The 16227-nt window shown below is 33.8% G+C and overlaps 1 protein-coding gene across 13 annotated transcripts in view; it reads left to right on the forward strand.

Moving 5' to 3' along the window:
• The window catches only part of BCAS3 (BCAS3 microtubule associated cell migration factor), a 592168-nt gene that overhangs the window by 187846 nt on the left and 388095 nt on the right, over positions 1–16227 (forward strand). For all 13 annotated transcript variants that reach the window (XR_012008696.1, XR_012008698.1, XR_012008697.1 and 10 more), the window contains exon 13: positions 1128–1221. Coding sequence is in view for 10 of the 13 variants with exons in the window: in XM_072779640.1 (XP_072635741.1) it covers positions 1128–1221 (94 nt within the window). In the remaining 3 variants the exon portion in view is untranslated. The remainder of the gene's footprint in view (positions 1–1127; positions 1222–16227) is intronic.

A 16227-nucleotide genomic window follows, 5' to 3' on the forward strand; every position in this document is an offset into this window, starting at 1 on the left:
TGGGTTTACATGCGAAAAAATTCAGAGCAGGATCTCAAAGAGAAATTTACATACCCATGTTCATTGCAGCATATTCACAGTAGCCAGGAAGTGGAAGCAATCCATGTATCTTTTGGTAGGTGGATAGATAAAGAAAAAGGTGATATATATACATACTATATAATAATACTATACAGCCTTAAAATAGAAGGAAATCTTGGGACATGTTACAACACGGACAAACCCTGAGGCATTTTGCTAAGGGAAATAAGCCACAAAAGTGCAAATACTCTATTCTTTGCCTTATTTTGACTCTCTGAAGTACTCAAAAATCATAGAAACAAACAATTGAAAGGTGGTTACCAGGGATGGGGGAGGGAGGAGAAAGAATTAATGTTTAGTGAAAAAGTTCTAGAAATCTGTTAACGGTGTGAATATACTTAATATACTGAACTGAACACTTAAATCTTGTTAAAATGGTAATAAAGATCCATGCACAAAAAAAATCGATATATCTGTGACTTCACTGAATTACAGGTGTCGAGTCAGAGCAATAAGACAAAAAAATTAAAGCATTAAAATAGGAAAGGATGACAAATCAGACATTTCTATATAGTGGGTTATTGTAATGTTTACAATACTGTATAAAATCATTGAATTATAAACATAAAATAGGCAACTTTATGGTATGTGAATTATACCTTTGTAAAACTTTTCACACTAAAAGAAAAATTAACCTTGCCAGTGTAGAGTTAGTTCTTGGTTTACTTTAGATTAAATTATTTATGTCTCAATATCATGACCCAATAATGATCTAATCATGAGCAAGCATTTTCCAAGCAGGCCACAGTGCCTGCTGCTATGTCTTTGGATGAAACTCTATATTGCTGATTTTACACTTTTTGTTTTTTTCTAAACATCCACTTCAAGAAATTATTGTCTCTGTCATTTACAGTAAAGCCAATCAACTGCTTCTAGAGATTATATGATTGATCTATTGCGGTATATTCTATCTTTTCCTCTTTCCTAAAGTGACATTCTCGCCTTATAGTGACAAGAATAATCTAATATAGTGGAAGCATGTTATTTGGTCAGGGATATTCGTGAGTCAAACCTAACTTTCATTTGCCTCCTTTCTTTCTGTAAAGGTCCTTGTGAGCGAGGATTCTGACAGTGATGGTATTGTGGCCCACTTCCCTGCTCATGAAAAACCAGTGTGCTGTATGGCGTTTAATACAAGTGGTATGTCCTTTTTGTTTTTTGTTTTTTGCCATTAATATCATGGACTTTTCAACCAGTTTTTTTTTTTTTTTTTGGAATTGGTAAATATGAAATATGGAATCTGACTTTTCTTATATGGGTCTGTGTCTATGTTCAATAAGTGGTTCTTGACTGAGTTAATTTAAAATGAAAATTGAGAAATACTCTAAGCATTAGTTTTGCTCTAAGTAAAGTGGTAAACAGCGCTGTTGAGTTGCCTTAATTTCTGTATTATAATTAATCCAAGAACAGACAACATACTAATGTATGTAAGTGACACTGTCTTTGTAACTTTAAGTTTCTTTTTCATTTTTGTAGCATATTATAAACTACTTGTACTTTTCCTGGTCTTTTGGTTATCGTTTCTGTTTTTCTGCTTGTTCTTAAGGCATTTGATAAGGAGAGATGTTATAGTAATGTGGAATGCCCTACTACTTTTCATTTTTTCCTTCAAACTTTGTTAGGTAAAGTTTCAAACATAAAAATTTTAATAATGACCCATGTATCCCCACCTTGATTAAGTAGGTGTTCACATTTAATATGTATAATAAACATATTTGTATAGGTGTGTGTGTGTGTGTGTGTATGTATATATTTGTATACCCATGTATGTATAATAGATATACACAGGCATGTTATATTTTGTTGAATCATTTGAATTTAAGTTACATATTTGATGACATTTCACCAGACTACAAATTAATCATGCATTTCCTAAGAATAAGAACCGTTCCCCCATGTAACCAGATATTATATTGTAGTTCAGAAAGTTAATGCATTATATTATCTAATATCCAAGCCGTAATTTAAAATTTCCCAATTGTCTCAAAAATGTGTCCTGCAAAATATACTATGATAACTATGTTTGATCACATGGATATGTTAGTAGGCCTTCAGAATATCTACATGTTGGAGATAGGTTTTTCTTGTGGAGATTAACAAGTAATCTGTAGAGTTATTTTGGCTTCATACCTGAAACAACTTTTTACTTAATGGTGTTGTTACACAGAAGGCCATAGAATGATGGTTTCTCTAATTCTGTCATGTTTTCTGCATGATTAACTGCTGTTCTATTAAAAAAGAGTTCTCTCTCATCAACCAGGAACAAACCATAGTTCTCTTGTATGCAAAGGGTGGGATACATGCTGAATTCTTTCTCTTTACCAATTTTCAAAGTTAGGAATTGGTTTAATACTTAACAATGGTATAATTCTACTCTAGTGGAGCTATTTTTACATAAAAGATAAAATTATTTTTTATAAAAGATAAAATTGCCCGTTTGCTTTCAGAGCTCAAATCATCTTCATAAACTCACAATCATTTCAGATCTTATCCTTTGGTTGATAGATCTGAAGAGATTGTCATTTTTATCTTATCCTGCAGAAATGATCCTATTAGTTAAAACTGATGGAAAGACCCATCTTTTTTCCCTTTTCATCTTTTCAAATAAAGAATGATGGTAAGAGGATAATATTGAGTATTTTGAATAATCTCCCTTCTAATACCTTAATTAGTCATTTTTGATAGGAAGATTTTGCAGTGATTGTTGATCAGTAGGATTGATTTAATTAATGAAGACAAAGATTTATGGAAATGCTCTGAATGTTATGGGAATTAAGTTAAATTTGAAGAAACAATCTGGAAGTTATGTCACTTACAGTACTCCACTTGGAGTAACCAGTATGACTCATTTTGATAGTCCATCTGTTATGTCAAATCTCCTTTGTATTAATGTATATTTCATATTACTGTAGTCAGAGTGCTTCAGACATTGGAAGCTGTATTTTTTCCTGCCTGCAGCCTTCCATTAAAATAAGAACATTCTATATAACCTAAAATGTTTTAGTTATCTCTATCATTGTCTAGCAGTGACTTCTAGAAAACCACAGTTTTCTATGATTTCATAATTTTGATGCACAGCTTTTAATTGATTTCTATTTGAACTTCCAAATTTGTGTTTTTATAAGATTAAGAATTTTTATGTTTATACCTACTTTTTATGTTCCTAACGCACTAGTTGTATAATTATGATATAATTTATCTTGCAGTGATCATTTCTTTAACTCTGAATTCCACTTTACATTAGAGTTCACTCTTGATGTTGTACATTCTGTCAATTTTGAGAAATATATAATGACACGTATCCACCATTATAGTACTATACAGAGTAATTTTACGGCCCTAAAAATCCCCTTTACTTTTGTTCATCCCTCCCTCCCTCAACCCTTCACAACCAGTTTCTATAGTTTGAGTTTTTCCAGTATATCATGTAGTTGGAATTTTACTGTATATAGTCATTTCAGATTGGCTTCCTTCATTTACTAATATGCATTTAGATCTTCATGTCTTTTCATGCCTTGATTGCTCATTTCTTTTTAGTGCTGAATAACATTCCACTGTGTGGACATACCACAGTTATTTGCCATTTGAATATCTTCTTTGATGAGATGTCTGTTCAAATCTTTGTCCATTTTTGAGTTGTTCATTTTTTAATTGTTGACTTTTAAGAGTTCTTTGTATATTTTGGATAACAGTCTTATATTAGAAATGTGCTTTGTAAATATTTTCTCCTGGTCTGTGGTTTGTCTTTTTATTCTCTTGAAAAGTGTTTTTGAAGATCAGAATTATTTAATTTTCATGAAGTCCACCTGGTCATCAATTACTTCTTTTATAGGTCATTCCTTTGGTGTGTATGTAACCTTTTTAAAACATATAAATTGGCATTCTTCTGCTGTTGTATTCTTTTTTTTTTTTTTTTTTAATTTTCTTAATTTATTTATTTATGATAGTCACACACACACACAGAGAGAGAGAGGCAGAGACATAGGCAGAGGGAGAAGCAGGCTCCATGCACCGGGAGCCCGACGTGGGATTCGATCCCGGGTCTCCAGGATCGCGCCCTGGGCCAAAGGCAGGCGCTAAACCGCTGCGCCACCCAGGGATCCCTGCTGTTGTATTCTTAAGTCAGTCTCTCATTGTTGTATTTCTTGGAGAGAAGACCATCTTATGAGAACTATTTTATGAGTTTTAGGATTTCTTTTATTTTTTTCTTGAATTACAAACAAGGCTTCTTAACTTCAATCTAAGATCTGGGAAGTCCATGGATAGAATTCAGAGAGTATGTGAACTTAGGAAAAAACTATATCTTTATTTTTTTCTAATCTCTAATGAAAATTTCCTTCACTTATGATGAATATGTAAAATAAACTGATGAAGTTTTAGCTGTACCAATGAGTTTATGAGCAATAAAAATAACATGTTTTCACATCATTTCTATCTTATTTATGTAATTCTCTCATTATTGCTTATGATTCAAAATTGTGGTAGACTCTATAATATATATTCTGTATATCAATTTTAAAAATCACAAGTATTTTACTTTGTCTTAAAAATATATTGTTTTGAGAAAGATGTTCCTAGGCTTCACCATATTGCTAAAAAGGTTCATGACACTTAGAATATTTAAGAACCTGTTATGAAAAGGTTTATGCTTGGTGTGATTTCACCTGTCTAAACACATTGGAAGCTAGCTCTTTCACTGGAAGACTCCATTCACACTGCCTGGCTCAGGCTTGGTGATTGAGTTAACAAGTGACAGCTCCTATTCATGGAATCTGCTGATGTGATAGAGACTTAAAACAAGGAAGGAAAATCCTCTGTGGAGTAAGGACAGAATGCCAGGAGATGAATATTAACTTGGTTTCGACTACTAGGGAGAGTTCTTCAAAGGAAGTCCGTTCTAAACTGTAACCTAAAAGATGATTAGCTAGGAAATAATGATTCTGTGTCTGGTATATAAATAAATATTAGTTGAATGAATGAGGCAAGAAAAATATGGCACATTTGACATAGATTGTGAAGCAGAGTCTATACAGTGGACACATCCATTTATTATGTGGCAGATATATTTTTCAATGTGTCATCATTTCTGCAATATTTTATAAATGCTTTGTACCTGTTTAAATATTTGAATTAAATGGGGGGTACATAACTCAGCAACCACTCACAAAATTGGTTTGCATTCTTTCATAGAAGATGGTGGAGATTTCATGCAGCTGCTTGCAATTCATCTTATTATTTACTGTTCAGCTCTGAGTATTTTTGCTATTCAGAATATGACTGTTACTGCTTGAATATAAGCAAGCGTATCTATAAAAGGTTTGATTCTCAATGATTTGAAAGCCTCAACTTTCTTTTTTTAAGCTGGTCACTATCTGAATTGTTTCTTATACAATGATATTGGACTCAGCTGTGGCTGCTAACTATTATCCAGCTCCCATGATTATGTGACATTTTATTTTGCTTGTCTAGTTCCTGTATTATATTTCTTGTTTTAACTCTCTTCAATTGAGACATATATGCCTACATACATATGAAATGTTTGAAGCAAGAGGCTGCATTGCATTTGTAAATGCATGAATACCTTAGTGGTTGTTATTTTTCTCCTTTAGTTATTTATGTTATAGTTTTAAAAAGTATTTTTGGGAGGTCAAATGATGTATTTTCTATTGATCGTTAGATCCTCCTATAAATTTACTTATACAATGAGAGTTTTCTGTTCTCTCGTTGAATTATTATTAGCTTCTGAACTTTTATCAATTGATATTTTGTAGAAAGGTATATAACTTAAGTGGTCCTTAACATAGTATTATGATTTTTTACTTAAATTGGCCTTTTCAAAATATAAGTTGTAGATCCTCTAGTAACACCTTCCAGTTTTTCTTTACATGTATCCATATATGTTTCTAAATTTATTTGTATGAGTAAGTTTTAACAGTTTTGCTCCTCTCATAATTCCTTTATTTGGTGAAAGGCTTTTTCATGGGGTACATAATGTGGCCAATAGTAACAATAGTGCTTGTTAGAATGCTTTTTACAAGTTTAGGGCAGTTCATTTAAAAAAGCAAAGTATAGCAAACAGTTGATTGTGTGTTTTTGTTTTTCAACCTGATCTTTCTCTAACCTCTTTACCTGAATCTATTCCTGTTATACTTAAGAACAGAAATACATTTCTTTGTCTTTTTTTTATGCTTTTTTCTTATGCTTGATGACAGAATTATTAAAATGTCCTGGACATACATCGGAATTCAAGAAGAAACTAGATTTCTTGTCCACATTCTGAGAAATTTTAAAAACAATGTAAAATGTACATGGCAAAATGACACTCCAAAGTGAATTAAGGAGAAAATGTGGTGGCTTGACTGGGTGGTATGCAATTTGGTCTTGTATGGGACCTATTCAGCAAAGAAGTTAAGGGATGCAATTAAATAGCATTGTGAAACTTGTAGTACAGCAGCTGCTTGCAGTTTGTTTTTCAATTTCTTCTTTCCATTCTTGTTTATTAGCTGTGACTCTGAGTCCTGAATTAAAACAAATATTTTAATGGCAACATTTATGATTTGGTTGGAGGTGCCAGAATGGTTTCCAGTGCTTAGATCTGGGCAGATATCAATATGGGTGGTGTAAATTTGTTGCTTTCAATGATTTAGATACACCATGAATAACATTTTCTAGGGAGTTTTTAATTTTTTTTTAATTAATGGACTTTATTCTTTCAGGCAATTTCAGGTTCACAGCAAAATTGGAAAGTATAGAGAACTCTCATATAATCCTGCCCTCACTCCAAGCTGCCTATAATATTGACATTCCAAACCACAGTGGTAGTTTTGTTTTAGTAGTTTGATGAACTTATTTTGACACATCATTATCAACCCAAATCTGTAGTTTACCTTAGGGTTCACTCTTGGTGTTCACACATTCATTGTGTTTTGACAAATTCATATTGACATATATCTACCTTTGTAATATCCTACTGAATAATTTCATTGTCTAAATGTTTTTCATCATATTTGGGGCTTCTCAGTTATTTAACTTCTCAGTTATTATTTTTTTATTTTTTATTTTTATTTTTTTTTTTCAGTTTTTATTTTTTTAAACATTCTTCCTGCCTCTTTTTCCTTCTTTCCTTCTGGGACTCCTGCTACTCACAGATTAATCTTCTTTGTAGTGTCTTATAGGTTTCAGGGACTCTGTTCATTTTTCTTCATTCCTTTTGTCTCAAACTAGATAATCTCAGTTGATTTCCTCTGCCAGGTTCAAGTAGAGCCCCTCGACTGAGTTATTGTACTTTTGAACTTCAGAATTTCTATTTATTTCTTCTTTATAGTATTATATCTTTATTGATATCCTCTACTTGGTGAGACATTGTCCTAATACTTTCCTTTAATCCTCTGGACATGCTTTCTCTATATCCTTGCTGACATTTGCTATTCTTGCCCCTTTGTATTTTATAAATACTAGATATGTGTGAGAGAGGTGATTTGGAAATCTTTTTTTCCCAGTGAGGAGTTTGTATTTATCTTTTTAGTAGGGTCTTTTGCAGAGCAAAATTATTTACTTTTTGTCAGGTCCAGTAAAAAAAAAATAGTTGTGTTTTGTTTATGCCTAGGAAATGTGTACTAATCTGGGGCCTGAAGATTTTTCTCCTATTTGATTTTCTAATGGTTTTCTAGTTTTACATTTAAATTTATCCATTTTGTGTTAGGTTTTTCTGTTTTGTTTTGTTTTGTTTCTTTTTTGTTTGTTTTTTTTTTGGGGGGTGGTGGTGGGAGAAGGGCATAGGGAGAGAGAATCATAAAGCAGGCTCCATTCCAGCACAGAGCCCAATGTAGTGCTTGATCTCAGGACCCCTAGATCATGACCTGAGCCAAAATCAAGAGTCGGACACTTAACTGACTGAACCATCCAGGTTCCCTATTTTATATTAGTTTTATATAAAGTATTGGATTAGGTCATGATTTTTTTCTTTTTTGCTTATGGATATCCAGTTGATACCTAATCATTTTTTCAAAATACCATTCTTTCTCCATTGGATTTCTTTTACACTTTTCTCATTAAAGTAACATACTTCTGTGAGCTATTTCTGGATTCTCTGATGAAGGTGACTTTTTAGTTGTTTTGTATGGGAATATCTATATTTTTCCCATAATTTTCAGGAATATTTCAACTAGATAGGATAGGTTAGTTTGACAGTTGTTTATTTATTTTCCAGCAACTATCAGCTCTCTTTATTCACAGCCTTTAGTAGTATTAATCTTGATCTTCTCGATTAGCTGGATACAGAGTTGCACTTTTTGGGGGCAGCATTCTAATTTGTGGTGTCCGCTCAAATGCAGCCATTGAATGCTTTTGAAAAGGTTGCTAAGTTCTCCTTACCCTCACATATTGTGGATTCATCTTCCTCCTCCTGTTCTGTCCCATGTAAGAGAAGCTAGTTTTGTGTTTTTTGTATTGAACTTTCTTTTATTTTTTTTATTTTTATTTTTATTTTTTTTTATTTTTATTTTTTTTTATGATAGTCACAGAGAGAGAGAGAGAGAGAGAGGCAGAGACACAGGCAGAGGGAGAAGCAGGCTCCATGCATCGGGAGCCCGACATGGGATTCGATCCCAGGTCTCCAGGATCGCGCCCTGGGCCAAAGGCAGGCGCTAAACCGCTGCGCCACCCAGGGATCCCTGTATTGAACTTTCATATAGATTTTTAAACAAAGTTTGGTTTTGATTTTTCATTGGTTTTGTTTTTGCTATAGGGTAAAACAACAGTCTTTTTTGATTTTACAAATTCAACCCCAGATCCTCTTTGCTGGTCATTTGAGCAGGTAAAGTGTTCTTGAGGACACTAGATGTAGACAGTAACCTGTGTACATGCATTAACTTGGGCTGCCATAACAAAATACTGTAGAATTGGTGGCTTAAACAACAGAAACTTTTTTTCTTATAGCTCTGGAGGCAAAAAGTCCCAGAACAAGGTTCCAGCTGATTTGGTTTCTAAGTGAAGTCTTTTTTCCTGGCTAACAAATGGTCACCTTCTCAGTGTGTCTTCACATGGCCTTTCTTTGGTGCAAGGGAGCAGGGAGAGAGAGCAGGAGAGCTAGTTCTGTGGTGTCTCTCTCTCTTTTTTAATTTTTTATTATAATTTTGTTCTCTTTAAAAATGGAAGTGTAATCGATATACAATGTTAACTTAGTTGCAGGTGTGTAACATCTTGATTTGACAGTTCTATAGCTTACTTAGTGCTCACCATGATAAATGTAGTCGCCATCTGTCACTGTTCAACGTTATTACAATATTATTGGCTATATTCCCTATGCTGTACTTTCATCTCCCTGACTTATTTATTTTATAACTAGAAGTTTGTACCTCTTAACCTTTATCTCTTCTACTCATCCCCCTCCCCTCCCCTCTGGCAAACATCAGTTTGTTCTCTGTATTTAAGAGTCTGTTTTTTGTTTATTTGTGCATTCATTTCTTTAGATTCCACATTTAAGTGGGATCATATGGTTATTCTCTTTCTGACTTACTTCACTTGGCATCATAACCCTCTAGCTCCATCCATGTTGTAAATGGCAAAATCTCATTCTTTTTTATAGCTGAGTAATATCCCTTATTTTATATATAAATATATATAACATCTTTATCCATTCACATATCTATCAATGGACACTTCAGTTGCTTCCATATCTTGACTACTATAAATAATACTGCACTAAACATAGGGATGCATATATATGATATGGTTATTCTATTATTAATTTTTTGAGGAACTTCCATATTATTTTCCTCAGTGGTTGCATCAATTTACAATCCCACCAATAGTGTACGAGGGTTTGTGATGTCTCTTCTTAAAAGTACACTAATTATATCAGGTCAGGTTCTTACTCTATGACCTGATTTAAAACTTAATTACTTCCTTTAAGGCCCCATCTCCAAATATAGCCCTGGTTTTTAGAGTTTCAATATAGGAATTTGGGGGCTGCACAAATATTCAGTTCATAACAGTACATTTAAAAATCATTCAGTTACTTTTAGTTTTTACAAAACCTTATTTGGTCACAGCCCAATTCTAGGTTATTCTGTTTATGATTGTTGTATCATACTTTTTCCATGTGTTTACTTCTATTTTAAGATACTCAGATATTTTGCAAGAAATGTTAAAAGATAATGATACATTTGATATATCATTGTTAATGATACATCATCTTATACTGTGCTGTCCAAAAGTATAGCCTGGCACAATTTTACTGTCCTACCTTCTCCCTCCAACATTTAGCCACACTATTTTTCAGCTCCTAAACATGTTACGTCATTTTTCCTCTGCCTGAAATCCTCTTTTACCTGGATAACTCCTATTTATCTCTTTGTAAAGACCTGCCTGACTCTGAATAAAATGTCAGCCTTCCCTTTACCTTGCCACTTAATTGGGCAAGTTACTTAATCTGCTTAGATCACCCCCAGTACTTCAGTTTTCTCATCAATGAAATGAGGGGTGATAATGATGCCTAAAACAATACCAAAAACATAGTGAGGCCTCACAAAAAAATTTTTAAAAAGATTTTATTTATTTATTCATGAGAGACACAGAGAGAATGAGTCAGAGACACAGGCAGAGGGAGAAGCAGGCTCTACGCAGGGAGCCCGACATGGAGCTAGATCCTGGGTCTCCAGGATCAGGCCCTGGGCTGAAGGCGGTGCTAAACCGCTGAGCCACCCGGGCTGCCCACAAAATTTGTTTTTATCATTGCTATTATAATAATTATTAACCTCCCTCATCCAGTTTAAATTTATTTATACCTATCAAGGGTATCCTTTCAACATGTTTTCTGCTAGAGGTAAGCTTTTACTTTGTCCCCGGGTATTAATTATTATTAGTCTGGTAATTTTCACATAGTTGATGGTAAGTAAGTATACACTAAATAATTATTTTTTCTATCATTATAATCATGGAAAAACTATGGCAGGGCAGAGATAGGCATTAATTCAATGTAATTACTCATTTGTTAAATAAATCCAAGTTATTTCTCATTTAAGTTTTTAACAAGAATTTACTTTTTTCCTAAATTCTGGGAGTGATCTCTAATGGCAAATTGTATTAAATGAAGAAACATCACATATACTTAAGATTGAAATATATAACATATATTAAAAATATCTTGTGGAAACTGTATTGTATTTTTGTAACTAAGATTGGCATATTATTAAGCATATTGTCTTTGACATAAAAGAAGACAAGTCTTTTTTATTATTTAAATTGGAAATTAGAAACAGGAAAAAGGAATACTCAACTCTCTGCAGTAAGCCTGAATTTCTAAAACAGACCTGTTGTCTTTAATTTGGTAAATAATTGATCTGTTTTCCAGAGGCGTTATTTCTGCCAGCTGAGTAGCTGAGAGCTGTGAAGTACAGCACATCTACATTTTAAATAGTTGCCCTTCCTTGGCAGGGAAATTGCTTTTCCATCCATTAATAAGAGGAAAATGAATGTTGGTTCTGTAGTAAAGTAGATTAAACATGTACCTCTTTGGATGCTTGACTGCATCTTTAACAGACTTGAGATTTTTCTGGTTAATTAAATGCTGTATATTGAAAGGTGATGGTGGTCTTGGATTAATCATTAAAAAAGTTTAGGTTGGATTTTTTTTTTTTTTTTTAGAGTTTTTCCCATTGATCACAGTGAGTAGTCAGAAAAATACATTGTCTTGATTTTTGTTAACATCTATAATGCCTCACAGACTTACAGAATTATATGGCTTCAGATTTTTCCTCTCATCTGACAGTTTCTGGTTTATTACTACCAGTCACACTATATCACTAACAATGCAAAGGCAACTTAAAGAGTTTATTGCTTGTTTTTCCCCTCAAAGAAGGGGATGTTTCCTTTCTAGGTTTGTAGTTACTCTCCCCTATTGTCATCTCGTAAAATGATGTGTTTTACTCATGTAATGTATTACTCCCCGAAGAATTTGTTCTCTTTGCTCTATGTTCATTATGGCACAGGACTTGTATGAGAGTCAGAGGTAACTTTGCAGGTTTGACTTACTGTAAAGTACAAGTAGGTGAGCCCATGCTAGTATTGTGGTCCCACCAAAATGTTTAGTTCCTTTTAAAGCAAAAAATATGTAAGCTTTTAAGATATTGGAATACTTAAATATATGTTTAAAACCAGCAACTGTAATCATGAAATATAATTTTAAATATTTTTTCATTGAACTGGGGCACCCATAAAGGCAAAAATGACCAAAGCCCATGAAAGTCCTAATGTAGCCCCAGGTCCTGGATATCCATTTAAGGAAGATCCTTTCTCCTTCCCCACTATGATTGCCATAGTATTTCTAGTTAATTAAGCAAAAGTGTTCAAGTAGCACTAAATGAACTAATGAAAGATGTGAATACATACATTGGCATGTTATGTAAAATGTGAAGTAAATACACACACACACACACATACCTACCTGTAACAGATGTAACTATAACAGTAGAAACCCAGTATTAAATTTTGAAGAAGGTAAAGAAGATTATCTATAGCCAAGTACATACATGCAAAGTAACCAAGGGTGAATTAAACTTTTGCTTATCAGGACAATTTCACTGGTTGTTAAGTAGTGAAGTACATGAATATTTGTGGTTCCTTTCCGTGTCCTCTCCTCTACAATGCTCTGGCCCTCCCCTGGGTTCAGACTTATTTCAGTGTTCTCATTCAGATTTGTCTGTACTCTTGCCATATGTTAATTATTTTGAACATTACTCTGACAACAGTGCAAATATTTCTCAAGGACACATATTTCCAAGGACATATACATTGCATCCACTAGAGTAGGTCTAATGGTAGGAAGGGATGGGAATACGGACTGGGGTACAGGAATGGAGGATGAAAAGGAACATGTAAAAATGATAGTCTGTATCAGTATTCAGAATTAATATAATAATGAGTGTTACAAAGTCTTTAAAGTATCAACAGTATAGAAGAAAATAAAATTATTATTTAATTTAAAATGAACTAATTTTTTGGTTTTTCATGTTTTGATTGTCTTGTGGGAACTTTTTGATGGTTGTTACTACTTTTGGTTTCTTTTTTTTTTTTTTTTAAAGATTGTATTCATTTATTCATGAGAGACACACACAGAGAGTGGCAGAGACACAGGCAGAGGGAGAAGCAGGCTCCATGCAGGGAGCCCAACGTGGGACTTAATCCTAGGTCCCCAGGATCATGCCCTGGGCTGAAGGCGATGTTAAACCACTGAGCCACCTGGGCTGCCTGGTTTCTTTTTTTCAAGTCAGATCCTTTTTTCTTTTTTTAAAGATATTTACTTATTTATTTGAGAGAAAGAAAGAACAGAGGGAGGAGCAGAGGGAGAGGGAAAGAATCTCAAGCAGAGCCTGACACGGGACTAGGTCTCACTACCCCGAGATCATGAGCTGAGCTGCAATCAAAAGTTTGACCCTTAACAAACTGAGCCACCCTAGTGCCCTACAAATCATATTTTTCTGATGGGCTAAGAAGCCATTACACCTATCTATATAGATAAAGATATATAGAGGAGGTTGTGCAAAGAATGCCTGCTTGCCCAGTAATCTTTGTTGTATGTCAGTGGTTGTTCTTAGAAATACTTTCAGAAATGTAATTAAGGAGTCATGGTTTGAAATAGTGCAGATAGGTAATGAAATCTAATTTCCAGAGATACTTGGTAATTTGCCAGTATTCCATATATTTGCAAATATACTCAAAATAAAAATGCTAAATGATGAACATTTAAAATTTTTATCTAATAATTATTTGTTACATAGTTTCTGATCTCCCCTGCTAGAACCTTGAGTGAAATCTGTTAAGAGTGTCTTACGTATGCTCTGGAATACATGATTCATGGTGCTTTGACCACCCATTTGGTCAAGCTGCACATCTGAGACTCATTGACCTCTTTCTTAACCCCTCACCATGTATCTGTATTTCTTTTGGATCCCTCTCTGGCTGCTATGTTTTTAGGTTTTATTGTACCCGCCTCCATTTGCATAGGGGTAAGATTTTAACTTTTTAACTGCTCTGTTTAGCATTTGTCTTTTCTCTCTCTCCAGTCATCCACTCTCTATAAAACCACCTATATTATCTTGTTCTCTTACCCTTATTTTTGTTTTGGTTTGTCCTCATTTTTATTGGACTGTAGCTTATATAATGTGGATTGCATAAATGTTAAATGTATAGCTTGGTGCACAGACACACATGCACCTGTATTAGCTCTACCCCCAAAATTAAAAAGTTCTGTTTTATACATCTCTGAAGTACCTTGAATGGCATTCCTTTGGAAATACCTAATTTCCAAATTTACCTTTCAAATTATATTTTATAGTACCTAATACATAAAATATCTGTTCCAGGCAGACTGATCTGCATCATATTCTCTTTACTTCTTCTGTCTTCTGCTTTTCATATTTCACTTTCTTCTCCTCTACCAAATTCCTGTTAACCTCCATTTGAAATGTATTTTATTATGAACTTTTAGCAGTGATTGTGATAGTTGTATGTGTGTATCTGTGTTTATATATTTTTCTTTGAGGACAGTAATAGACAACATAAGCTACTACTAAGAGACAACATAAGCTAACACTTTTTAGACTCTTAAATTTTTTTCACTGTCTGTGGGTTTCAGTAATTATATCTGTTAATTAAAGTCAGGCATACTATTTCTAAGGCCCTCTGAGTTATAAAACTTTGAAATTTTTGATATGCTATTTTCTTGAATAAAGTTGGGAGTCAAATTAATCTTCCCAAACCATACTTCCTTATCTTCCCAGTTCTTCTACTTCATCTAAGAATTTTGTATTTTTGCCATTGTAGTGACCCTCTTTGTTGTGATAGTACAATATGATCAGGTAAGAAAAATCATTCAGTTATGAAAGAAAATTATATTTTTATAAAAGTATTTAATCACTATATGCCTTGACATCCTATTAGTGTTTTGTGTTAATGTTGTCCATTAATGGGGATGCCTGGGTGGCTTGGTGGTTGAGTGTCTGCCTTTGGCTCAAGGCGTGATCCCGGTGTTCCGAGATTGAGTCCCACATTGGGGTCCCTGTGGGGAGCCAGCTTCTCCCTCTGCCTGTGTGTCTCTACCTCTCCCTGTGTGTCTCTCATGAATAAATAAAAAAATATATTGTCCACTAATGGTTAACTTTATTAAAAGTGAATGGTTAAACCAAAAGTAATCAACACAAGCCTATTCTAAAATTATATAGAAATTCGAAGGATCTACAATAGTCAAATCAATCTGGAAAAAGGTCAGTGATCTACTCTAAATATATAGTAACCTAGAACGTATGTCTTGGGGCAAATATAGTTATAGATGGATGGAATACAATCCAGAAATTGATCACATGCACATGGTCACTTGATATTTGATCAAAATAGTAAGTAGTTCAACGTGGATAGTATTGTGTCAGCAAATGGTGCTAGAAAAACTAGGATACCTACTTGGGAAAAAATAAACTTTTACTAAACACCATACACAAAAATTGAGTCTGATCACAGACTTAATTTAAAAGCTCAAAACAAACCATAAAATTAGCCTTTATTAAATTAAGGACCTGGGGAAAGATATGGTTAAGAAAATGAAGTGGGGGATCCCTGGGTGGTGCAGCGGTTTGGCGCCTGCCTTTGGCCCAGGGCGCGATCCTGGAGACCCGGGATCAAATCCCACATCGGGCTCCCGGTGCATGGAGCCTGCTTCTCCCTCTGCCTGTGTCTCTGCGCCTCTCTCTCTCTCTGTGACTATCATAAATAAATAAAAATTAAAAAAAAAAAAAAAAAAAAAAAAAAAAAGAAAATGAAGTGGGATACCATGAACTGGGAGAAAATATCACATAAGTATATAGTCATATATCATATACATAAATATATATTAAGGAAAAGAGAAAACAATTAAAAATGGGCAAAAGAAAAAAAAATGGGCAAAAGATATGAACAATCATGTCACAAAAGAAAATATGCAAATAGCTATTTAATACATGAAAAGCTGATCAACATCACTGATCACCAAGGAATATGGCATACTAAAACTATAAGAAATCACCAAATACTCACTGAAGTGATTAAAATTTTAGAGCACTGATAGTAACAAATGCTAATGAGTTATGGAGCTCATGGGAAAGTTAAAATAATACA

Source organism: Canis lupus, chromosome 16, assembly GCF_048164855.1.
Source record: "Canis lupus baileyi chromosome 16, mCanLup2.hap1, whole genome shotgun sequence".
Lineage (NCBI taxonomy): Eukaryota > Metazoa > Chordata > Mammalia > Carnivora > Canidae > Canis > Canis lupus.